Raw genomic sequence first — 27,518 nt, 5'->3', positions numbered from 1 at the left:
AGACTTAGAAGGGAGTGAAAGTCAGGGATGGAGGAAATGTGAAACTAGATACAAAGCCCTTTATGGGGGGATTTTATATCTGAAAACTATATGAGACTAATGGTTTGTAGGGGAAAAATAAAATAAATAAAAGGACGAGATTGATGTGAAAAAGAATGGGGTCAGAACATACGTTACAAACCAAATAAATAAAGTAACAGGGACAGTAGAAATATTCTGGATTCTTTTAAATCTGCTCTGCTGTGCTGCAAGTCTATTTATAACCAGACTGCTGAAATTGTGTCATGCTTCGTTTCAGTTTGCTAAAACCCAAATTTAACTCCTATTGGAAAAAACATATAAGAAAGCCACTTGTTAATTTGCAGATTTCTATGTAACATTTCTGCAGCGTTTTGCACAACTCTGTATGTGTATTCATCCAAATGTCTATTTGCCCCAAGGGGCATGCTGTAACTGTGCTGCGTATGTGTATCAAGGGCCCTGGCCAGCTGTTGCAGTGTGTGCATAAACACCTTGTTAGGGCTTAGTAAGCTAAGTGTTAATTGGGGTGGAAAGAGTTGATGCGCCGCTCCACTATCCCCATGTGACTGTGCCTCCCCCTCCTCCTCTGCAGTTCAAAACAGCAGTGCTTAGGAAATCGCTCACATGCGCACATGGGCACATGGGCAGAGGGACGCACACAAACATACTCTGACATGAACTGTAAAAATCAGGCTCTTTGTCGCGCGACTCATTCTGTGCTCCTACATTAACTCGATGCTTTTCCATGGTTTCCATTTCTCCGTACATATTAAACCCATCCCTGGAGTGCCCCATCTTTTCCTCCTCTTCCCTCAGTTACATCTCGTAGCACCACTTTTATTTTTCTGCGTTCTCTCCTCCATTAACTCCTCTCACCGGGGTCTCCGAGGCACGTTACACCGACAGAAAACATTCCCCCTTCGTTCAGCGTGTGAAGACGGGAGATGCGCTTTTGGTAATAGAAAAAAAAAAAAAAAAAAAAAATACACGACGTGCTTCGTTCCGAACTCTGACGCCGTCCTTACCGTGCCCATTAAGCGGCTGCCTGGCGGGAAGCTTGCCCTTGCGGGGTGTCGAGTGGCAGGAGGAAGAAGCCGAGGCTTGGCTGCTGCTTCCCGCAGAGTGTACGCCACCTCCATTCCTCACCTGCTCCTCCTCCTCTTCGTCGTCTTCCTCCAGGTCCTCCTCCTCCTGGGAGCTTCCGAAGTAGGCCATATTGCTGGGCAAGGCAGAAGAACCTGAGTGCAGAGGGGAGGTGGTTAGTAGGGGGAGGAGCAAGGAAATAATTACAACTTAAAAATAATTAAAAAAAAAAAAAAAAAAAAGAACACCTCTCAACTGGAAGTTTAGTCTATTGCCAGTCTGCTGTCCTACTTCACCACAATACGCATTAGGGAGCCCCAAGTGCATTTTAATCTCAGACGTCATAAAGGGAATCAACATCAGCACGTAAGTGGTGAAATATTAGCAAAAATAGAAGTTGCTCAGGGGTTTAAGAATAATGGGGCTTTTCATCTGTTATTATCCCAGTTGGTGGCTTATTGATGCTTTGTAAACTGCTCTGCACACAGCAGTGCCATTGTTGCCGACAGTCAAGTGGAGAAATGCACAAACACAATTAAGGAAATGTATAGCACAATGTCAGAATGATGACAGAACGACAGGATATATGCATATATCATATATACCCCGCTCCCCCCAGTACGTTCCCAATAGTTCATTAGATATTGTACCATCAGCTTCATTTATAGAACTGTCATTGTCAGTGGGTTAGCTGACCATTGTCTTGTAAACTTCTCACTGGGCCAAAGAGTTTGACAACAGCCGCTGTGGTTCTAGCAATATCAGTAGCAATGCAGTAGCAATGCAATGCACTGTCACGCGGTGCTAAGGGAGAGGGAGAGAGATGACTAGCAACTATTTTATAGATGGCTGGAAGCGCTGCAAGTACGCAACAAGCCGTCTTTCCACAGAGGCTCTTGATGGTGACAGTTTTATTGAGAAATATATAATGTACATATCTAACTCTGGTTTCTAAAGTAACTCTTCCACAAAGCGCTGCTCCCTCGCTCTCTCTCTAGCTGCTGAACTAATCCCAAATCTGTCGCGTTCACTCTTCCAAACAGGATTACTGTCAATCTCCAACTCTACTGGAGAAGAAAACCAACTTTCTCTTTTTCTTTTTACTTTTCCTGTCACACTCAATCACTTTCATTGACATCTGAGAAATCTAACTCGGTACGGTGTTTGGCAGTGGGTTGCCTATAACATTACCTCCGTTAGCTCGACGCAGACATACAATCGCTCTCACAAAAAGGTCATAAAGCCCAAAGCTATGTTGTTAAATCTCATAATGTTGTACTCGTAAATCAGCGTGCAAAAACAGCTGGGCCGGTCATGCACATGCAGGAATAAAGAACGGGAAGGGAAGCATGCAGAGCGCAACGGCAGTGATGTCTACGAATACAGAGGCGCAGTAGGAAATCGCTCAATGCCTCGAACTGATTCCAGAAAAAGAAAACAAAAAACCACAAATACAAATACAAAAATCTAAAAATGAGTAATAGATTATGAGTTTTCCACCTATCGCTGCAGGTACTCTCGGCAGGCATGTTTGGGTGAGTCTGTACTCAGTTCGTCTGTCGTCCCAGCATATCACCACATCACTTGGTGCACTTACATTTTCGTTCTGAAGATGGGATTGAGTTTAAGAACAACAACACGAGGACATGGTGGCAGAGGTGAGAAATCGAGCTAAAGAAACTGAATGCCAAAGCATCTTATCGGCTTTCGCTGGGAGGTTGGGTTTTTGCAAGAAACAAATGATTTTCTCCCGAGGACTCTCACTGCATGGACTGTAAAAATCGGTACTCACCAATACTACAGATCAAGTACAACTCTGGATCCCAGAGCAGACAATGAACAGCCCATTGTTTATTGTAATAAACCCCTGAGAACTAAGTGAAGGAAACCGACCGCTCCCGTGTGCAAAACGCTTGTGTATGCAACATGCATGAGTGACCTTGGGCACACTTAACATTTTTAACTTTTTAACTTGTACAATTAGTTTAATAATGTAATAATAATGTAATTCTAAAACTACATGGTTACGATTGTCGATTTGTGCTTAACGGAAATGTGTGATCATGCCACATTCTCACAGTTTTAATTAAATCTGGCTGCGATCAGGAAACCGTGGATTTGTACAAAGTTGTTGGTCGTTTATGACTAAATCGATTACATAGCATGAGCGACCACTGTGGGTCTATTACCTTTTTCAGGGGTTTCAATGTGTAACGGGCAATTAATGAACAGTAATGTGTGATTATACACCAATTAAAATAATCTTAATCCTCTGAAAAATAGGCTGAATTCAAATAGCCTGCCTTAAACTGTGGGCCTACTTAAATTTACATAGTGGATAAATGATAAATGAAGCCGTTACCAATCAAACGCTTTGCAGATGGTATTGCATGGTGGATCAAAATCTGATGACACTTTTCTGTGTGTGTGGGGGGGAATACCCAGCAAAGACCTGACACAGGACCTGAGAGATGCATCCGATTTCTCAAGTTCACCCAATTTCTTAAGGACGTTACTTTCAGAAACTGTTCATCTGCTGTAGACAGTTTTTCTTTTGTTCTCCACTTGCCAGGTTTTCAGCCTTAAGAGCTCTTAAGGAGTCACCTTGCAGGTGCAAAAGCACTATTTGATGCTCGTCAAACTGAGGTTTTTTTGTAGATTCAAGTACAGAAAATTGGAGCAAATGGTGTGTTTTTGCGACAGGCTGCTAGTAACAAAGAGCTGAATGATAATTGGTTCTTTGTTAAGCCGTCCGAGTTTTGGACAGCACTGTATCAATTTTTTTTCTGTTTCTGTTTCTGCTCAATCGAACTCAGTTTCTGGTGCAATTTTTGTTACATTTCTGTGCTATTTTGTCCTTTGACATTGTATTTTTACCTTTTTATATTATTGTAGGTACTTCTTCATGCTTTGGCTGCTCTAACATAAGAACTTCCCAGCTTTTGAGATTAATAAAATACTTCTCATCTGATCTGTGAAAAGTGTTCCACAAAGTGCATTTACTTCACAGCTGCCTGGATACATTCAACATTTGTGTGTGTAGGTGAGATTACAGTCACCCTTTAAATGATATCCTGACTAAGGCTAGGCTTTTCTAATAACTGTTACATCCTGAAGAACTCAACTTTATGTAACCATCACCTCAGAGTAAACGGCATGCTTTAGAAAAAGAATCCTTAGGAAGATTGCTGTAAACCAACAACTTACACTGGCACGGATTTGATGGCTTCCTTTTCGCTTTGGAGAACAAAAAGAAGCAGACTCGCTGAAATCATTATCCTAATTTTCCGACTTCCTTTTCTGAAGCGTGTACTACATCTTTAAACATAGATTAATTTTCGTTTTAAAGTGCAGTGACTATTATTGGCTGGCGGGAGGACATGTGGTTAGCACATGTCACGTTACATTTATTTTGAAAACTCGGTTTAAATAGCACACACATATCAAAGCTTTCCAAACACAAACTAAAGCCTGGTAATAATAAATCTTGTTGTGCTTTGGATCGTACTTTTTACACTCTCTGCCAGTTTCTAATTATCCCCTTAGAGAGCGAAAGAGAGAGGGAGAGAGGGGGGAGAGAGAGAGGGGGGGAGGGAGGGAGGGAAAAAAGTGTGTAGTGGCAGCAGATTCCCTGAAAATTGCTGTTTCATCTGCTCTGTTTAACTTCGTACAGAGGTCTGACAGAAGTAACTGTTCTACATAGTTTAATACAGTCTTTGCATTCAGCCATAAAGTAATGCTGCATTTCAACATCAGCTCACACACTCCAAAAGAACTAACATAAGAAGCTAAGACAACACACGTTCAGTGAGTGTTTATGTTGTGGTTTTGAGCATGTGAAGCAGAATGCAGACAATTATGGGAAAATTACAGTGGCACTTTTTCCTGCTACACGTTTTCTGGCTTGTAACCGTGGATCTGACCTCCGCATGCACAAACCAACAAGATCCAAAAAGCACCAACAATTGTCCCTAGTGCCCCCCCATAAACACACACGCCAACAAACACAGAGCATGCACACCTCGTTTATCTTGGCGACAGAGCAAACGCTCGTCTCGTAGACCAAACAAACACTAAGGCGGTACGCACACCGGCCCAATCAGCTTCTAATGACTTGCTTCATTAGCTAAATGGCTGTAATTTACTGCCCTAAGCAGGGGTCAGCAGGCCAACGGCAACAGACCACAGGGGCACCTAAGGGCAAAGATGGGGGTGGGCGCTTGTTTTTGGATTCCAGGCAAATGGAGATGAACCGGTGAACATGTACAAACACTTTTATCTTTATGTGAACCGATTTAATGGGGTTACGGTAAGATAATTGTTAGGACTAGCTATTTAGCTTGTATATTAAAAAACAAAACAAAAATCAAATAATGTCAGATTGGTACAACTGAACAGTTGCGAGCTGCTTGTTTTCCTGTGCGTGTTTAATTGTGAAAGAGCCTAAGAGTTCAACACAAATCATTTAGTCTTTATATTTTTAATGAAACAAAGGCTAAAAATTTGTTTTGTAATTTGCTGTGGTGATGTGCTGGGAAAGAAGAGAAATGCCACAAATGATAAAATAGTGACTGAAGGCAAGGTTCAGACAAGCAAGGGGATGTCACAACAGCACATGGGCCTAGAGACCCGTCAGTAATTTTGGCAGCCTCTGGTCACTAGAGAAAAATCCGTATTCTAGTCCTAGTTGGTGGGTGTGGTTGCTAGGGGCTGTTAGCCGTCGCTCGATGAAATCTGTTGAAATGATGATTTTGCACCAAATCTCTTAACAGTTGTTTTTGTCACAAGCAGATCTGCAGTAGTTGCCTATAGTTTCCATGGAAGATGCATGCAAGCTTTAGTGAAACAAACTGGAAACAGAACATTTGTCTTCAAATTTAAAGTTGCGCTTCACCACTGCAACCAACACATTTCACCGATTCACGCAATCGCCTGCCAGCAACCCACCAGCAACCGCTTGCAACCGGTTGGGGAATGCACATTTCTTGCCCACCGACTGGTGGTTGAGAGATGGTCAATGACAGATCTCTAGGCCTGCGTGAATGAGGGCCCAGTATATTCAAGATCCCCACAATAACACTGTCTGGGATTTTGGAGAGCAGCAGAGGGAGGGACAATTACACAGACTGAGCCTGCCAAACATATTTAGTGATCCAATACTGACCACTGGCATGACCACAGCAGTGGCAACAATACTTCTGGAGCAGATACCAGACATTTACAGCCCTCATCTATCAGTGCCTTAAAACTGTACAGACACACTCACCCATGCACACAAGGTGGAGAAAACACAGCTCATTCTTTCCCCAAGATCTCCAACAGGGCATGTGCCCAATCCCACAATTACACCAGTTTTTCATCCACCTCATTCCGGCCGCAGACAAATCATAATTAGGTCTGAAAGAGTCTATTAGGATTGTCATTTTTAACTGGGCTCTTGGGTGGGGGGCATAATTATAAACCCTCCATTCTCTGGCTACCCTTCTTTTGTCCCCTCAACTGGAATTGAAACAATGAGGACAATTTAAATAGTCAATCAGGAGGGTTTAGCTGCCATGGGGACATGTGGTTGTGCTGACTTAGTTGTAAGTGCTCCATGTGTGTTCAGGAAGTATGAACGCTGTTTTGAAGGGAAGGTAGGAAGAGGAGGTAAACACGGGTCCTCCGGTGAGGAGAAGTTACAACAGCTGAGCTGTGCCAAAACTCTTCATCGTTCTCTTAGAGGGGAAAAGGGATTAGGGATTACATTTCCAATTGACATTCCTTTATGTCAGCTAAACCATTAACTCCACAAACAGCGGCTCTGCTTTTAGAAGAGAAAAGCAGACTCCGTGAGTGTTGCATGAGGAACTCCTCCACAGAGTCATTACTGAAAAGAAAATCACAAATGTATGCACACACATATCGTTCCAGGCCTTAAATCAAAACAGCAATCATACATTTGGAGGAGAGAAAAGTGCATTATCCCTGAAGGAAACACAGCTGTCACAGCAGCAATGCACTTAAGAAACACACGAGTAGATGTCAGACTTGAATCTTTTTCTTTGAAAGCAGTCGGACGAGTGAAAGCAGTGAAAATGTGTTTCTAGTTTGGCAAACAATTTCTGGCAATAAAATACAAAAAAACCAACACACACACAGACATTATTAATTCTAACAATCTAGCCACAAAGATAAAGATCCTTTAAATCCAATAAAGTGCCTTTATTAGAACTAGCTGTTTTTTGTTGTTTTTTTAAAAAACAGATGTGAACAACTCCTCGGTTGGTTTTGGTTCACATGTGTAATCACAAATGGGGATTCTGAGGTCTTTGGTTCACTAGGTCAGAGCTGGGAGGTTATGTAAGCAGAGTGGATGGATTGGCCTCACTGAACCTGAGGAGAGGCACCACACTGGGGCTGGCAGGCAGAGGAGAAAGCCCACAGGGCAAAGAGCTAAGCGCTGTTGTAGCGTTCACACGCGCACACAGGCACAGGAAATTACAAAAAACAGGAGTCTTGCATAAGAGACTCATTTGCAATAGTGTGTGCACACAGTTATTAATTTACTCCCTAATCGTTAAGCTCATCTTCGGTACTGTGTATACTCTGTGTGTGCATTACTGTGTGTTTGTTCCTCACTGAAGCAAATAAAGTAAATGACATCTTCCCCAAATGAATCACATAAAGGTGAAACTACTCAAACAGCAGTTATATCATTTATAGCCCATCAGCAGGGTGCATGTCATACACTCAACATTAAGAAAACTGGCCTCCAGGGCTTCTATAAGCTTGGTTATAGGTTAAAATTTAAAGATTACTGGGCAAAAGGTTAAATAGGTTTCAAAGGCAAGATAAAGGCAAGAGAAGGACATTAAAAAGGTGAGCATGGCAGCAAAAGCACCATTATGGCCAAAATGATAGTCATTGTTATTTTGATCTATATTGAAATCACAATTATAACGCTGCTTTCAGTAACATTCTTGCTAATGTACAAATGCTGCACAATAAAATTAGAAACCCCCTTTTTACTTAAATCAGGGTGTCTGTTACAGGAAAAACATACATTTCAAAACTTGAACACAAATTAAAATCAACAGAACGCCATCACATTTTTCTACATTCTCCTGTTAATTAGAACATCTCTGCTGACAAATAAGGTGTTTGTTTACCTTGCCTGACTGCCTCTCCCAGAAGCAAAATAATTCTTTCTTTGTACCTGCTCGATGGATGTGACTAAAACCTGAAGCAGAGTACTTGACAGCTGTGAGATCGCTCCCTTTTTCCACTGTAATGTTTTGCATACAGCGCAAGTTTTGGAAAAATAACTGTGCACAGAGATAACGTCTCTTTTGTCCACCATGTTGACCATTGCCACAGAGCCTTCGACGCTCCCCTCGTTTAATGGGCTCTTTTCTTTGACCAAATGCGATTGTGTTGGTGAATAAGTGTGTCTTTGTGAGTGGCGTGAATACGCTGCACGACTACGGACGACTAAGATGACGTTTGACTAATCACGCTAGCAACCACTGTGTGTTTCTCTTGGCCTTCATGCATTCATTTTACTGCCATTTGTGGTGTGTTTTGAGAAATTGAATAAGTTAGTTGTGTTGCTCTGTGGCGCACGCACAACTCACTCAGCCGCACTCTTTCCATGTGATTTATTCACAGTTAACATCTCTTGCCCTAAATCCCAAGTATTTCCAAACAACTGGCGACATTAGATTTTTGTTTTGACAGCCTGTTATCGGTTGTATAATCTGCCTGTTAATGTAGTGTTACTGGTCCGGACTAGCCCAGGAAACTTCAAGCTGCGCGGTGCAGGGAACAGCTGTGATTGGCACATGCGGCCGTGCTGTCAGGCGGTGATTTACGTTTGCTTTGTGTTCTTTTGTCGGAGCACGCATTTCCAATATCGGTCGATCGCGTTCATTTAACTGTGGGAGGCCAAAAATCAGGATTAAGATTAAAAATTGATTTTCAAGTGTCTGCAGTTATTGAGGATTTTGTGTTTGTGCAGTTTCGGGTGCATTTTTCTTTTGTGTGTATTGTAAAGACTGGGGAACACTTGGGTTATAAATGATGCAGTGTGTGCCAACAATTACGGTGAATACACTGATACCAAGTCAAACATTACTCAGTTGATTTTTTAGAAAACAAAAGCAATCGAAACCATGTCAAATCATTTTGACTTTGACTGTGGGGGTAACTTAAATACTGAGCATCTCAATTTGAAATGAACACCTTCACTCTGCTCTCATCAGTATTGCCCCCACCCTGTATGCAGCAGTACTACCCTGTTACAACAGGCAGACAAGGCCAGAGGCAGACTGTCTGGCTACCACCCAAATGGCTTTCTCCATGGATATAAACAGCCCAAGTACAGGCCTGGACCACACATAAACACCATTTTGAGAACACAGGCAAGGACTGCGCACTCTGGCTTGTTTGCTACGGTGTGTGTCTGTGTGTTTGTGTGCAGGAGAAAAAGCTGAACAGTGGGATAAACACACATTGAACACAGACCCAAGACAGTGTGGGTGGTGAGCATACATGATGTGCATCCTTCTATATAGTAGATAGAAATCTCTGTTGCTGTTTTTTTGTTTCTTGTTACTTTTCTGTCCAGTTACTCCCACGTTGCATCAGAATAATCCAGCACCCCCTGCTCCCCCATGGAGGAATTAAAAATAGCTTTTCCTCAGATACAACAACAACAACAACAACACCACCACACAGCAGTCAGCCAATTCATTATCATAGGGAAAACAAATCCCACAAGAGCAAAATGGCGTCAATAAACAAGCTGGGATCGGATGAAAAGGTGCACCAACAACATGTTAACTGCAATTTCTCAACACAGACTGACACACGAGTCCTGCTTCTTTCACAACATTTCTTTTTCTTTTTTTTGGGTCGCTCACTTTATCGCTTCAAATCTTTCATGTTTTAACTGCTTTTATGTGGCTGTCTGAATGAGTGATGGATAGAACCCATTGGGTGGATGCTTAATGTTTTCCAGATAAGATAAGCAAACAACACTGCAGTGGATACACGGAGGGGGAGGAGGAGAAGGGGGGGGGGGGGGGGGGGGGGGAGAATACAAATTTCTGCTTACACCTTGAACGTTTGACCTGGGTCACACCCCAGAAATCACCACTGATGAGATATTCTGGGCAGAAATGTCACTTAATGCTTACAGAAAAAGAAAAAAAGCTAAAAATCTGATCAAAATGAAAGGGAAATCAGGGCTATGATTACACAGCTGGAGATTCTGTCAGAGACATTTTTGGTAGCTGACATGAAGGAGCCTAATGTGTGTGGTGGTCAGATCACCAGAGACATGTATCAGAATCTTAAAGGGGATTGGAGCTTTCAGATATCAAAGACTGGAGTCTCTTTGAAAAGATTAACCAGGCTAACACAGATGTCCTCATGGGCTGCGTCTCCCTATATACCCTGCATGCTTTGTGCAGGTAGTTGGCGCGTAGACATAACCCCCCACCCACACACGCAGAAAATGGTATGAGGGCACACAGGAGATAAGCAGGACAGGACACATCAGTGGTTGGTGTGGATTTGCGCGCGCGCGCGCACACACACACACACACACACACACACACACACAAAACCTCAAGGGCTCTGCTGACATTCTCCCATGTCCCTCTCTTGGTAAGGGTCCCTGCATATGGGTCACATGAGAGGCCAAGGGGAAAACTGAGCAGAAGAAGCCCTGCAAAGGAAAATGTCATCCTCACAGCATGGATGGAGCACACACGCACAGAGAGCCAAACTGGTGTCTATAAATACAGTGGTAGAACAGGGAGCGGCAGCACTGGGGGGGCTGTGGAAAACTGTTCAATCGTTAGCTTAGCAGCCTAGCTCTAAAATTAGCATTAAAGCGCAGCAGAGTGCAGCTAAACACTCGCTTGAAATCTGCTCGCAAAACACTAATTCAGCCCTTAATTATAAAGAGAGACAACAGCAAAACTGAGTCAGAACAAGTCACCCACGCTTCATTAGCCTGCAACTGCTCGTGTGTAAGGCACGGCGTTAGCTTAGCACCAAGTGATTAGTCTAATTTCAGCCACAAAGTATATGGGACATTGTATCATTAGCCTATGTAACATCATGGCCTATATATGTAAATCAAGGCTCATCACACGGAAGGCTCGAGTCCATTTTAGCAACTTCCAATTACACGTTTCTGAATGAGCCCTGTAAGGTTAAAATGACATCCCATAATAGGAGTATTCTCCTCAGAACAGGAACATATAGCCATTACGCCCGACAGACTTTAATCTAAATTTTCCCCCCTCCCGAGTGTGGAGCGGACTTTTGTGGGAGGGGCAGAGGTTAATAACGATAACGGCAAATTAATCTATAGAGCAAGGTGTTTCTGTCTTTCACAGGAATTAACTTCGGTTGCGAGGACATTTTAAAGAAAAAAGGGTGGGTGAGATATTCCACGAAGGATAGAAGTCACAACCAAGGTTGTTTGAGATAAACGGTCCTATGTAATGTTTGGACCTTGGGATGAACGTGTCACTCCCTCTCCTCTCATTTTTCTTAAGAAGGGATGATTGAGAGCAAGGGGGTTATCGTTACATCACAACACATTCAGACAAGACATGTAGTAGACGTAGCTGTTTCAACATATACCTTACAGTGTAAACAGGAACAGCAAATTAAAGAGTGCACATGCATCAGATAAACCTAGAAACTGTCAAGCCGTCTCTATACTGAGCCATGATTGTCTCTCACCGATTCAAGATCGTATCGGCCTTGAATCCTGAAACTCTTGCATATTCTACAGAGGTTTTTGCGAGCTAAGATTGCAGATTTTTAAAGAGAATTTATAGTCCTGGGTCTTTTAACCTTGGCCTTGGAAATGTTTTAAGGTAATAAAATAAGTAGCACTTCATACTTTTAGCGCAACAAGAAAAAAAAACTTTTTGCAGTGTCCTGGCAGAGGACTAACCCCCTCTGTATCCCGGCCAGCGGAGCATAGATCATAAGTAACATGAGCCCTTCATTAACTCAAGAGGGAAAAAAAGAACAAGAGTTGTTTAGCAACCTTGAGTGTCGAGGATATCTGCGCTCCTTTGAGTGACTGCGCTCAGTTTATCAGGTATCCTTTTGAGTTTTTAACCCAAATAGACAAACAATGCTGCTGTATGAGACAAAGAGGAGCAAGCGCACACGCGCGTAACTCATTTGACTGCTAATTGCTCTGCTGTGGCTTTTCCACTTCATTTGACATCAAAAGTGCTACACAGTGTCAATGAACCTGTGCAGAGTTTGTAGTGCAGGCTGTGTGAGTACTCCATGTTCGAAACAGCTGCTGTAGTAGAGGGTGATAGGCAGGGTGTTAAAGAGACAGACAGTTGTTGAACGGTGGGAGGGGGAGATGTGTAAGCTGATGAAATGCAGGATAATCTTAGCCATGGGCAAGTATGCAGTTAGATGCAGCATGTGTGAAGGGTTTTGTCTGTGTGTGTTATGAGTGGGTGGAGGGTGATCAAAACCTGACTTAACAAAACTTATTCTAAGCTCCCTGGAGTTGCTTATGCACGCATCTTTATGTGCATAGAGCCAAACAATAGGGAAGCATATCCTGGTGTTAGGATAATTAATATGCAACATCCCCTTTCTAGCGTTAGACCTCAGCCCCGGTCCCTTGAATAAAAACCTCTTTAATATCATATCTGCAGCGTTCTTGTTAAACAATATGCTTTCCCGCTCTGCCGCTGGTTGTAGGCACGCATGTAATTATGTCTCCATCTGCTCCACTCTGCTGCATCTTACCTCTGAGGCAGAGGAAGGTGAGAAAGTCCTCCGTCTTGGGCTTGCGCCTGGAGAGGTCCTGGATGGAGGAGGACGGGGATGAAGCGGAGAGGGACGAGAGGGACGTGGATGGCACCGTGGAAAGGCCGGCGTTCAGGCCGCCCGAGTCAGCCACTTTGATGGGCGTAGTGCTGGGCGAGTTGGGCTGCGACTGGGCAAACTTCCTCTGGGCCTGGAGCCGAGGCCTTGTTGGGAGGGGAAAGAAAAACAACAAGTTAGACCCTTGGATCCTTTGCACATAAACACAGAATTTACAAGTAACATAAGCCAGTGTGTTGGAAGAAGTACAACATTTAACCCCAATGCAGCTCCGTCTGCAGCCGACTAAAAATAAAACAGAATGTGACTCTTTTGCATACCTGCAAACCCACTCTATCATTTTTACTACTGTGGCCCACTGGCCATTGTCTCACTGTAGGGAGGTTTCGTTGAAACAATTACCCTCTAGCGAAGAATTGATTACTCTGTGCGTGTGTGTGTATTTGTTCAGTGAACGGGAGCGAATCCATCATGATCGCTTTGATATGCAACAAGCGCACATTCAGTGGCCGACTTGCCCATTCTCACCGACAGTGTGGGTGTATTTAAATGTGTGCATTTACATGAGCTGACGATGTTTTCACACATGTAGTTGTAGTTCCTCTTTTTCATTCCTGTTAAGCGCTATTGAATAAGAAAAGAAAAGCGCCTATAAGGCAGAGCCTCTGCTGTCAGTGGCAGCTGATAAAAACCAACTACACAAGGACAGTGTGCCAAAACAATCACATGCTAACCGGCAACAACTTTCTTCATCTCCCCATCTTTCTGTCTCATAATTTTTTTTCCACCCTCGTCTCCTCCTCACTCCTCCTTCCCTCACTTCTGTTGTTACATTGTACGCGCTTTCCTCTGTGATGCACAAAGCCTTTGAGACGTCGCTCTCATTTTTCTCTCTCCTTGTCTCTTTTCTGTCTTTATTTCACAGTGTGTGCCAGAGGAGGCGATGGTAAGAGCAGAATATTAAAGAGGTAGATGTCTCAGAAAGCAACGGACTCGCTTGTCACACACCACCTCTCCTTGATACACGCACGTGCAGGCACATGGATGCAGACCCTCCCTCTCCACGCGCACTTAAAAAGTAGGCGCGTGCTTATACACGCATGGAGTATAAAAGTCGCAGAGTGTCAGGGGGCGTGTGAACCATCAAGTGGCCTCAATCGATTAGCGCTGAAGTGAGAGAGAGAGAGTGAGTGTGTGTGTGGCGGGGGGAAGCTATGCTGTAAGTGTTGTGGAGTAGTGATAGAAGCAATGCGATATCCTGGTATTATTTGTCAATTTGCTGCGGACCGGACTGAGGTAAGGATAGATAGGATCATGTCTGGAGAACACCCACAATGCATTTGGCGTAGCCACTGAAAGGTGCAGCGCTCCGATTACACTCCAATCAGAGAACAGAGCTGAGTCAAAACGTGTCAATTTCCTGGCCTAAGCTCAATATGTGAGAAATTGAGAGATGATTGCTCACACAAAGCCCTACATTTGGTGGCAAGGTTTGAGGAAAAATTGCAGTTTGTTTACCAACAAGCAGTGAACACTGAACTCTCATCAGTCTGGATTTTCATAAAGAAAATTTATTAACACACGAGATCCTAATTTAAACTGTAAAGTTTTAGGACTTGCAGTGCTCGAATAAATGTGGTATGAAAAGCCATTTTCATACAGGAGGTGCTAATAATACTGTTACGCAAAGACGACGACTATCAAATACGCCACTGTGCCTCCTCCTGGGCCTCCACCTTTTAGGTATAAGATATCCATTTTACCCCCATCGGAAATTTATGGGAAATTTCGCATAACTAACAAGTGAATTCTGTCCCCATGTTGTCTGATCAACCCCCCCCCCCCCAAAAAAAAAACAAAACCAAACTGTTCAGTCCAAGTGCATGTTTCTCCTAAATTTAAAGAAATTCCCCCAAGATGTTCAGTAGAAAGGCGTGGACAGATGTACGGAGAGGTAACCCCGAAAAAGCAACGCCTAGAGCGTGGGGTGTCGCCGGCACCGAGGTGTTAAAAAGGGAACGTGACTATTCAACAAGCAGAAACCGCAAAATGAGGGCGGGTGTCAGTTCACACAAGGCTGTGATCTACTTGCAAAAGATAAAATAAATACGAAGGGGATAATAATAATAATAATAATAATAATAAAAAACAGACATGGAGTAAATGAAGTGCACAAAATGCAGAAAGCCAAGTTTTTCCAACCAGTCAAACAGGTTAGAATGAGTGGTAGTAGGAGGGGGACGAGGAGAAGACATGGGGCAAGAATAGCCCTGCACTCACACAGAAGCAAGATGTAGTGAATGAATGAAAGAAAAATCAACATATTATCAAGACCATAGAGGACTTTTAGAAGAAAAAGTAGAACTGGAAACTGATTCTTCAAAATCGTAATGCTCCAAGCTGATCAATGCCTTGGGTCATATTTTCTGGACAGAAATGAGTTTGACAGTTGGGTCAAAACACATGAAAGTGAAGCTTCTGCACACCCGAGTCACTCTAGGCAGACTCTGCGGGTCTTCCAACTATTGAAAACCAGTGAAGAAACCACAGAGAAAAATGGAGAGAAAGAGCTGAGGCAAGCACAACACTTACAAATGTAATCAAAACTGGCACCGTTAACAATAAAATTAAGCTGAAGCCACATTTGTGTGAAAGCAAGAACAGGAAATGACGTGACATATAGAGGAGAGAGTGTGTGTGTATAAAAAGAGGTGAATCGATCATAGTAACATTACCCAGAAACATCAAACTTGAGCACTTCGACATATAGACGAAGAGCCTGTTTGCTGTAAACCGTTAACCCAAAGTCCAAATTTCAAACTCGCCAAAGCCAACAAACTGTTTCCATCTCTCGTTTTATATCGCAAGCAGTCCGTCTTGATGTGATTACAGCATTCGCTATAATTGATAGCGAGCCATGAACACTTTCTAAACAGTAAGCAGAGGGAAGATTGAGCTCTCCATAAAAGCCTCTTAGGTAAGCTGAACCCTGCAAAGTTTTATTGCTGCAGCCTTACATAAATAGGATCCTATTTAACAGGGGGGAGGGGGGGAGGGGAGAGAGAGAGAGAGAGAGAGAGAGAGAGAGACACCTGGGATTATGACAAGCAAAAGGATACGGATGGAGACAGATGAGCTAATAAAGTGATGTGTTTACTACATCCCGTCTAGACCATCAACCACAGCCGGCCAATCCGCTGTTACCTTTAAACTGACATCAAAGACACTTCGTGCTACCACCGAAATATTAGTGGAAACATGCACAAGTAGAAGTTCACTAATTGGGCTAAATTGTGCAGTGCCAGTTCTAATTTCCTCATTTCTTCTTTTCTTTAAAAAAAAAAAAAAAAAAAAAAAAAAAAAATTGGTATTCCAACAGCAGAGATATGGCTAATAAAAAAAAAAAATTAAAAAAGGTAATAAAAACAGATCTGCTTTGCCGATGATGTGATAATGCAGGGTTACGAAGAGAACATAAAAGCAGATAAATTAAACCACAGCACTTATATTGCAAGGACTACATTTCAGCTAGCAGGTTATTATTTAACAAAACAAAACAAAAAAGCAGCTCTCTCCCTCGAAAACAGCCTAACAGGATTAGTGTCATCATCATTACGAAGGTGCCAGGAACTTAAGAGCATGAAAAACATTTACAGCAACGAGTTCAGCCAATTGTCCAACCAGTTTTGCCACTGGAATCATGTCTTTCTAGCAGTCATGGACGATCAAACGTGCATGAGCACAGCAGACACGGGCGAAGCAATGCATCCAAGAGACGGGAGGATGGTAACGTTTAGAAATCAGCAGAGGAGGAACAATTTGTAGTGACTTTACTGTTTTACTTCATGCCTGCTCCCACTGCACTAAGAGCCGAGTGGTAATATGAACCCCTGATTTAGCCCTCCGTCTGCCCAGTGGTGTGTGTGTGTGTGTGTGTGTCTGTGTGTCTGTGTGTGTGTGTGTGTGTGTATATATGTGCAGAAATCAGGGTACATCACGTTCCCAAGCGTGTTGAGGTATAGAATACTGGCTGGTATGGTGCCATAGGAAGAGAGTGAGGCTTACGCAAGTTAAAATTAAACTGATTGCCCTGACTGACGGAGAGCGAGAGGCGAGCCGGAGAGACGCGGGTAGGGAAAAGAAAAAAAGAGGAAACTGGGCTCCAATAGCGGCAGAAAAAGAAAAGAGATTACAGCAGGATGTCCTCATTCATCCCTTTCTAATCCACCTATCATCCATCCTTTCCTCCCTTCATTCCTTCCTGCTGCACCCACCCCCACCCCCACCCTTCAAAGGGCTGCTCTAATGTCTAATATTACACAAGCCACAAGAGGCACGAGAGCATTGATTATCACTGAGAGAGGTAGAGTGAGAAAATCTGACGACCCTGTCAGCCAGAGATCCTGGCAAACGGAAGGAAAAAAGGCAGAAGAAGAAAGAATAGAATAAAGCACCATCTCACTAACATATATAATGAAGTGGGTGGGTGGGGGTGATGATGAGGGAAGAGAGAGAAAGATGAGACACAGCTAGTTCAGTGTGCTTCACTTAGAAGAATTCCACTCTGTTTAAGCAGTACAGCTGCGGACAGTTGACATAGATCATCACAAGCACATGGACCCTGTCAGTCAAACGCGGAGCAACTTCAAGCTCTCGTCTTCCGTCTCCATCTTATCAACATCCTCCCAGTGACAGCCATTTCCGTGGGAGTTTCTAAGATGGCCGGGCTTCTCTGTGTGGTCAGACTTACGAGGGTGCTGGCAAGCTTCCCCGCCTGCTGAAATGGCACAGAGAAACACGCTGTCTACAAGCTTCAGTAACTGACCCTCATCTTTGACCCCGTGCCACTGGAGGAAGGCCAGCAACAACTGAGTTTCTTCTGCAGACTCGGTCAATAACTCAATAACCCGCAGCACAGCAGAGCGTTATCGCAAACACAAACCTCCGGTCTAAACTGGCTCCTTAAGTCAGCTTCAGCACATCAGCAGGGTGCAGAGTGCAGCGGGAGAGGGGAGGGGGAAAAGATGACTAAGCAAATGTGCCTGTTTGTTTTTAATGGAGCTGAAACCAGGAGAATCATTAAACCTCATATCAACCCATTTGTTGCATAAAAAGACTGAGAATGGATGCAAAAGAAAATAAGTTAAACGCTGATTAAGCAGGACTGCTACACTAGCACGTTTTAGTGACTGAATATGCTGTAGCTTTGGCATCTTTCCATATTGATGAAGCTTCATGAAAGCATTATTTAATTTTAGCATTAGAAAAATAAAAATGGCCTGTATTTGTATAGCACTTTACTAGTCCCTAAGGACTCCAAAGCGCTTTACACACCCAGTCATCCACCCATTAACACACTGGTGATGGCAAGCTACAATGTAGCCACAGCCACCCTGGGGCGCACTGACAGAGGCGAGGCTGCCGGACACTGGCGCCACCGGGCCCTCTGACCACCACCAGTAGGCAACGGGTGAAGTGTCTTGTCCAAGGACACAACGACGAGACTGTCCAAGCCGGGGCTCGAACCGGCAACCTTCCGATTACAAGGCGAACTCCCAACTCTTGAGCCACGATCGCCCATAAATAAAAAATAGAAGTTCGAAACAATCCTGGGTGCCTTTGCAATTTTAATAGAAACCTGTGCAACTTCAATGTTTTTCATGTAAGAAGACCTTTAATGAAACTTGTGTCTGTGGACTTGAGGTCAAATGTGTGGAGTCGCCACAGTGGAGCTCTGGCTGTCTGGTTTGTTTTCAGATATTTGTTGCACCACTGCAACCAGATATTTAGATGAGGCTGGCGAGGGAAACACGAGCTAGCAGCCTGTGTGTTGATTTGCGCACGGTCTACTCTTAATACAAATAAATAAATAAAATAAAATAGACAATTACTTCTAAACTAACTTTGCATCGTAACCACCACAATCTGAGAGAAGGAGAAAATAAACTAAAACCATCTTAGACAATGAAAATCTGGGTGCTAATTTTTTATCGTCTTCGACATGAATACGAGCACATCTGGAGAGACACTTTGTCTGCAGCATCTGTGGCTGGGCTGCACTCAGACTTGATGTTCACTCCCATGATAAAAGGTTATAGTTTGAGGAGATGAGAACTGATCCAGAGTCTGCACCTTAGGGGATGTATTAATTGGCTCCAGATGGCCCACATGGTCCTGATAAAATACCACCTCACTGCAGCTGAGTGTGAGAGTGTGCGTTTGTGTGCGCGTGTTGAGTCCGAGTGGTTTCTGTCCACTTAAAATCACTCCGTTAATGTTTATATGCAGCGATAAAGCCTTTCTATGTTTTTAATCTGCTCTTCTGCCTGATTTAGATCATCGGTGAGAGCATGTGTTGTACGGCAGTTTTAGCAGTTGTTGTACACAGAAATTATATGAAGAATTTCTTAAGCCCATAAGACTTTCACTCATGAAAATGCAACGAAAACAGTGATGACGCTGTAACTGTTAGACTGTATGTGCAAACAACAGTGTGAAAGACTGTATGACAGAAAAACCTTAAGCTACTATGTTTGATACCAAACCAGAACGTTGTATTAAACAGCACAAGATGTAGCACGCTACAAAGTTATAAATAACACGTTACTGCGATCACATTACACTTTTCAGTGATTAAGTGATGACATTACAGTACACCTCAGTTATATTCTGTTGCAGATACAGACAGGGGTGTTGGGGGTCACTGTGTCCTCCCCCAGCTGAATTTTACTGATATACTTCAACTAAAAGTTACACTAACTTATACAATTTGGTAATGAAAACGTAAACACCCATACAGGGTCCTGCAGTTTGCCTGGTTATTCAGTACACAGTAGTTTAATGCTTCTGCATGACTGAGCAGATCGTGCTCGTGCAGCTTGTTTTTTAAGCATGACCCTACTCAAAAAATTGCAAAACAATTGGAAATCCATTAAGGATATTGATCCTCACAGACAGCCGTCCTAGCGTGTGGCGAGTTCACCGAACCACTTCTGCACCCTGGAAAAAAGGTCTCTGATGTTTGTCTCTGCGATGTAAGGTATTTTTGCACTTTTATAACTGTGGGTACATCAAACATGCCTGCGTCCGGGAGAGTAAAAACACTGCTGACGACATCGGATCTTTGCAAGGATGTGAACAGCATGCTAACACAAAGCTAGACAAGCAGCTCTGCCCAGCAGCGCTCAGTGACAAGCATTCAGGCTTGCAGCACTGTCGCCTTCATTTCTGCATGTTCATGCTTCTACAGTAAAATCGTAGTGATGAGCGCCTCGATTTCAACTTTACCTTGTGTTATCGTTCACACTTTAAAAAGTACAGTTTTGTTTTTTTAAAATGCAGAAATAAATTTGCCTTTAGCGATGCCGTTTTAGCCTCAAAGCGGAATAACCAAATTGTGTATAAGTGCCCAGATTCACAAACCCTAAAGTTGATGACGAGCGCTCATTATGAGCAGTTTTAAGCGAACGCTCATTTAACTTCCTGTGTTTATTGCTTTTCTGTCTCCATCCATTTAGAGGAGGGATGGCACTGCAGTGATCTGACCGGGTCAACCCTGTGACCTTTGTGTAAACAAACAGCCCACCCATAGACTCCCAATCACATATACAATGAGCATGTGCACAACAAACAAAAATAAACAATCATTAACTGTCATGAAGACAAATATGCACACGGAAAGTCTACCTCCTATTGTCTCGCTCTTAAACAAAGAGTAGTTCACTAAAACAGGCTGTTACTAACCGCAGTAGTGATGCTTACACCAGCATACAGTTTGCAATGCTTAACCGCTCTGTGACAACATCAGGATAAATAAAGATGAGTGTTACCAAGATGTGAGTGTGTGTGACTGTGTGCGAGTTTGTCACATAAGGAGCTTCGGTGGTTTCATGCTTCAAACAGTCACAGTAAGACTGATTTTCATTTGAGATTAAATATATAGCAGAGCCTGTGTGCACATTTAAATATAACCTTGCCCCCACCCTCTTTTTTTTGGAGCGGGGGTGACGAGAGGGAAGATGGTGTGACAGGCAAATGTGAAGAGAAAGCCAAGCCATCTCTGTGAATATATAAATGCTATATTAGGTCAGATGGAAGTCACCTTTTGTCCCCTTTGTCACAAATGAATGAGTTGTGTTACACTTGGGCTAAACGCCACTGAAATAACCACGTTGACAAAACACCAGTGGGTTCAAAGGTTGTTGAGAGTGATCATATAGCAGAGAAGATTAAATAAAAACGTATTTCCCGCTTTGATTCCTTTTTTATCCTCGTGGCACTACGAGATAAACACGAAACCTCGTACTTAAATGTTACCTTTGCTGGCAGGCACAGTCCATTGGGCGCAATGATTTGGAAAGCGCCTCTAACCTCGAGTGGTTTTAGGGACAGTGCTGTATGCATCTTTGCTAGTAGTTGCTGGGTGAATTTGGTTACAACCTCCGTGACATATTGTAGGAATATATATTTCATTCTTGCAACTGGTGGTTGCAGGATGGTTGCTAACCAGTCTCTAGGCCTTTTTAACCCTTAACAAGACACACTGCTCAATTCAAACCATTTGACTTCTGACCTAGTCCACCTTAAATTTCTCATGGGAGTGGTGTGCAGGCACGGCGTTAGTCCAGTTACCCAAATTCAATATGGCATGCAATATGTAGACCTTCAGTGACCTTAAGTTACTGCCAATGATTGATAAGTAGGTAGGAACATCGATAGAGTAATAAAATAAAGACTAGGGAGATCAACCATAAAACAAACATTTGAGTGCATGCATTTTCTGCTACATGAAGAGCAGAAGTACTGTGTTCTGTCATGTAACTACCAGAACAAAAACAAATAACCTTACAGTACACGCACACACATTGATTGCTCCTAAATGATCCATCTCCCACTTGTGTTTCCAATTTGCAGAAGATTCCCAGGTTGAGATGAAAAACCGACCCAGTCAATGGTTCACCGCTCTCTGCTGCAGATCATCTCTGTCAACACACTGAAACTTTTCCCCTCCTCGCCTTTTCATGCACACCTTTCAACTGAGCTCTGGTATTAATATTACAACAAAAGGGATGGCTTGCATACGAGGTCATGCTTTTTTCCCCCTCCTGAAAGTGTTATCTAAATTTAGATATTCTTATCAAATCATACATTGATTTGAATATAATGACAGAAAAAAGGTACTTATGCTCACTACAACAGTCTGACACATCTCAACATTTTGGCTTACAAAAGATCAAATTAGTACTTTACGACTGCGTAACAGTAAATCCCAAGAAGCGTTTAGACTTTGTTGTATGATGCCATAAGGAGCGCCACGCAAACCAGTTTTCACATGCTCAATCTGTGCTACAATTACACTAGCATTTGACAGTGATTACGGGAGCCAGTTTGTGTACTGAGTGACATTATGCACTGTGGCGGATGGTTAATACTCCTTCACCCTGCCATTTATTTCAGTGGCAAGGAAGGCTTTCATAAAGCCGCGGCAAAGCAGCGACAACGAGAGGAGAGTTTAGAGGAGATTTTGGTGAGTCACTGACAGAAAAACCAGAAGAGATCATTTAAACTGCAACGGAACGACTGTCCAGCATGGCCTCACGTGCTGTAACTATATCTGAATCTGCTGTATTTTTGCAGCAGCAGGTAAAAGCAGCAGAATTGCAAAATACAGCGTGAACATTGTTATTCATCCATTAGGCGCTGGTGGAACAGCTAGGTGCTGCGGTGCATATAGGTCGCTACACGATACCATCTAAAGCAAATTAATAAGCACATTATGGCCCTCTATTAAAACGCACTCACTGTGTGCGTGCGTATTAGTGTGCACGTGTGTGCAGGCCTGTGCGCACATGCATGTAATCCCTCATAAATGGAAACGGTGATTATGCGTTACTGACAAGAGGCATTGGTTATGCTAGACAAGACAAGTGTGTGTGTGTCTCTCCGTGTGTACACACTTGGCATTCATTAAGTCGAAACAAAACAAGCAGCAGCAGCTGAGTGTGTGTCTTGGCTGAGACAGAGAGAACAGATTCAAAGAGAGCCAAAAGTGGGGTTCAGCAAAAAAGAAGGGCGAAAAAAGAAAAAGGAAGGAGGAGAAAAAAAAAAAAAAAGAGTGAGAGAACACTAAAATTAAGCTTAGATGTTGGTCTAACATAGATACTTCTGCCCACAAACACACAGCGCCCGAACTTTTGCCTCAAAAGTTTGCATTTGCTTTCACACACAGCTGAACTACTTGCTAAAAGTCAGATTAAACAAAGTAAACCGGCTTCAATAAATCTTGAATGATGTGATCAAATATGCTGGAAAGTTTTAAACATTTACAGCTTGCCCAAATAAAACCAGGTTAATGTTTATCAAAATTCAGCAATGGATTTCCTACCCACACGCGCCTCTGTATACAAAACCAAAAATCTTCACGTCATTTAAAAGTAAACCACACTGGAATCCGGTTTTGACTGAACCATGAGAGCGGCAGCACAAAATTCAAACAGAAGACTTGTGAATGATTTACTCATTTCACTTAGGACTGAACCAGATTCATCGGATGATGACTAACTGTGGTAATTATTTGAGGGGACGCTCCTGTAAAACAAACACACACACAATCTTAATATGAAACTACAACCTCTTTGTTATTGACAGGTAAACACACGTCAGGCCGTTTTATTAATCAACCTAAGTCAAATATGGGAGAGGAACAGAAGAGCAGGAAAACAACTAGGTCAGTAAACCGTGGCATTAAAGAGACTGCATAGGGTCGTGAATCTAAGAGAGTGTGTGCGCGCCTCGACTCAAACTTGGCAAGGGAGCCCCATTTGGAGAATATGGTCAAGCTTGTAAGACAGGGCTACAATAAGCTGGCATGTTTGACGGGATGTCCTGCCAGTCTACCCACCAATCTCAGGAGCATGGGAAGGCAAACACAGAGCTGATCTCAAAGACTTCTAAAGAGCGCCGCTTCCTGCCAAAAATTACTCGCACCTGTCCTTCTGTCTCTGCCCCTCTTCCTATCGCTCTCTCTTCGCGGCTCCACCCAGCCTCTCTTCGTCTACACTCGATCCCTTCATCCTCGATCCACAAACTTTTCCTTCACGCAGAATTGGAAGGCGCTACGCCATCGCTCCTCCCTTCTGTTTTGGCCAGTGCCAGGTGTAAAAAGCTCCTGGCATCGTCACAGTTAGGCCCGTTTAGGAACAGTGCAGGGGCGCCCACTGCCAGGGCACCGGAGTCATCCTTCAAGCATAAAGCGCACACACAAAATAAGCTTTTTAAGAGGGCATTAGGCATTGCCAAGTACTGGCTAGGCTTGTGTTTCATTAGCATCAGATAGAGAGTCTTTCTTCATTCAGCCCCACTGTGAGTATGTGTGTGTGGTGAACTAATGAAAACCACAGAGCAGGCTGGCCTCTAACTGAACTCCACTCAACACAGAGCACTAGAGGCCACCAGAGCAAGAGAAAATGAAAATGTGAGCTCATCTTTATTATAATTTACTCCTTCAGCGCTTTTCTTCCTTACAGAGATGAGCATTTATGCTTTACCATCTATTTAAGCCACATGATCCTTTGGTTATTGCCTGGTCAGGCAGCCCACACTGCAATTGTGACTGTACAAATAAACAAAGTTGCTGTGTCTGACTTTAAGATCGACTGTACAAGCAGTCAGAAACCGCAGAACTTCACCGAGGCTGAAAACTCCCTTCAGAGCCTGTGAACGTGTATGCAGTCCTTGGATCCAGAAGAATATATGGATCCACATTAGGATGATCTTTTCTTGAGGATATCAAAACAGAGTCTCAATTTTTTCATATTTCCAAAAGAAACATTTTCCCTATCTTGCAAAACCTTCCAAAAACATATACCCAATAATAGATCTGGATCGTCTCCAAACGCTACTCAGTTCCCAGCCAAGCCTCATTTCTGGTAAAATGTCCAAACAAAAAGAATCACTGAACTGATGAAGTGAGAAAGAAAAGGGGGGGAACATTCCCTTCTTTCTTTTATACTTTTATCTTGTATAAGTTGGCCCAGGGGCCACCTGCTTCAAATCAAGGTAGATGAAAGCTCGTAATAACCAAAGTGAGATTTTGAGGTTACAGTATCGAATGACAGCTAGGAGGACTTGGGCAGGTGCTTGATGCGCGGTGAATGGAGCCTGTATGGGCTGCTCATTACAGAAGGACATCTGCTGCTGTCCGGCCCCCAGACTCCGCCTCCAGCTTTACACTGACGCTTGGATGTCGTGTCAATGCGTGTGAGAGACCAGAGGCAGAACAAAACCACACACACACACACACACACGCTTGCACAACAGGAGGAGGCATGTGCTCTTACTCACATTCACACCTGCTACCGACAGTGGCTGTCAGCTTGAGAATGAAAGTATAAATTTAAAAAGAAAAAAAAAAAAGGTTTATGGCTGCTGCTTTTGGACACAGAAATGTAAGGAGGAATGCATGATGTTATCTCTGTGTGGATGCGTTGCTGAGGTACACACATAACAGATAATGTGAAATCTGCTTAAAACTCTGTATCGTTTACTTCATTGTAATCTTATTTCAGCTGAAGATTTCAAGCCTTTTTTTTCCTTTTCATGCTGAACACATTAAAAGCATCGCATTTAAACATCATTATATCACCCCCCCCCCCAACCCCCGCTCAAGAACATCTCTCTGAAAATGACTGTTGTTTCACAGACTTAATCATTTTCAATAATTCACGCATTACATAAACGCCTTCATAAAAAAATAATGCTGGATGGAAATTAACAGCTTTTTTGTGCTCAATTCCAATTTTTAACCGATTCATTCGGAAATGCATGGGAACATTGTTTCAAGTGGCTAATTATAAGTGACTGAAACTGTGTTTGCATTAGGAGATTTAAAGGGGGGGGAGGGGGCTCATTAAGAGACCTAAGCGCTATTTAAAGACTCATACTATTTACGCAACTGTCGCAGAACTCAGAGGCAACTTGCTCCACATTTCACCACAAACATTTGGGAGAGAAGAGGGGAGAAGTCAAGTCAGAGGGGAGAAAAAAAAAAAAAACATGACAAAGTGTGTATGTGCAGCAAGTTCATAAATCTGATTTTTACCGGGGATGTTGTAACGGGGGTATTACGAGGGGGGGGGGGGGGGGGGGGGGGGGGGGGGGGGGTGGCATGGGGAGACAGATTGAATAAATTATGGAAAGAAAGAGCAGATGAGAGAAAGGGGAAGACGAGGCATGTGTCTCAAAAACAATGAAGAGAACCCAAAAGCAGCTGGTGTCATGTGGCAACCTATGAAACCTCCGAGCTCAGAAAAGTCAGCGCAGTTCTGCTGCACTTACAATTTATACCAAGTGTGCACAGCATGCTCTCAACTTCTCACAGTATTCTTTCTGCATGCATTTAACACCCAAACATTCTGCAAACTTCTTTATAACTCAGCGACACAGAAACATCTCACACACACACACCTCTTTTTTGCAGGACTGTCCTCGCAGTACTCGCTGCTTCCTTTCAGGCCCTGACGGCGCAACGACCCGTCTTCTTTGTGGCTGCCCTTTGACCCCGAGCCGTTGAGCTGCCCATTGGCGAGGGAACCTGGAAAAAAAGGAAAATGGTTACAGCCTGGCCAGCATACGTTTCCAGCTTTCTGCCGCCATTCATACAAAACGCTTCTTTGTCAATAAAACATTAGACCAGAGAATCAATGCTGAATATCTAGATACATCTTGAGCCTCTGGGGAATAAACAAAAGTTTATATATGACAGTGTTAAAACATCCTTTTTTGATGTCATCATTAATTACGGTAGTTCTGCTTCATCTGAGAGTGTAGGGCACAGAAAAAGAAATGGCGAAAGAGTGACGAACACAAAGAGAGCACAAATTAGTTAAACATCTCAAATGCACAAGTACACCTGAGCCAGACATACCTGTATTCACCTGTAGAGGTTGTTGCAACATTTTTTTTTTTTTTTTTTGCATATACTTACATACGGGCCTTCACACCTCATAATGCCACAGCTTTTTGCAGCATCATGGGGTAGTTTTGAAGAGGATCCGAAGAAGTTAAACCCTATGACACTTGTAGTATAAAGAACAACTTTACTGCTTGCCCGACTTGTATGTTGCGTGATGGTCCTTCATCAGGGTCATCACGCAACATATTACAGACAAGGAATGTTTCACTACATATCGTACTGTGTATGACTGTGTACGTGACAAATAAAATTTGAATTTGAATTTGAATGTGTCACACATATCCACATACACATCTGCTACTGAGGCAGCAACTGGGTTGGGCTGATCATGTGGTTTGGAGTCAACCGTTGCCCCTGGCAATAGGGAGAAACCAGTGGGAAATTTGGGGTGGTACCTTATATAGCCATAAGCTGGAGAAAGTAGAACTGCGTGGTGGTGTTTGAGTTTTGCCCCAAATTCAAAAGATCTGAACTGAAAGAAAACTTTTAGATGATACAGGAAAAAGAAAAATCCTATGCGAAATATAACGTGATTAATAAAGAACAGATCATAAAACCATAAAAAGACAAAAAAAAA

The 27,518-nt window shown here is 43.1% G+C and overlaps 1 protein-coding gene across 2 annotated transcripts in view; it reads right to left on the bottom strand.

Annotated features, from left to right (window-relative positions):
* Positions 1–27,518, bottom strand: part of jarid2b (jumonji and AT-rich interaction domain containing 2b) — a 106,855-nt gene that overhangs the window by 23,591 nt on the left and 55,746 nt on the right. For both annotated transcript variants that reach the window (XM_085262942.1, XM_085262943.1), the window contains exons 3-5: positions 26,434–26,560; positions 12,892–13,115; positions 1,047–1,259 (exon numbers count right to left, since the gene is read on the bottom strand). In XM_085262942.1, coding sequence (XP_085119068.1) covers positions 1,047–1,259; positions 12,892–13,115; positions 26,434–26,560 — 564 coding nt within the window. The remainder of the gene's footprint in view (positions 1–1,046; positions 1,260–12,891; positions 13,116–26,433; positions 26,561–27,518) is intronic.

The sequence above is a fragment of the Mchenga conophoros genome, linkage group LG22 (genome assembly GCF_057382185.1).
Source record: "Mchenga conophoros isolate Kocher_MC1m ecotype Shallow Benthic linkage group LG22, M_conophoros_male_GT1.1, whole genome shotgun sequence".
Lineage (NCBI taxonomy): Eukaryota > Metazoa > Chordata > Actinopteri > Cichliformes > Cichlidae > Mchenga > Mchenga conophoros.
Note: the sequence above shows the minus strand (reverse complement) of the source record. Positions and strands in the feature narration are given on the sequence as shown.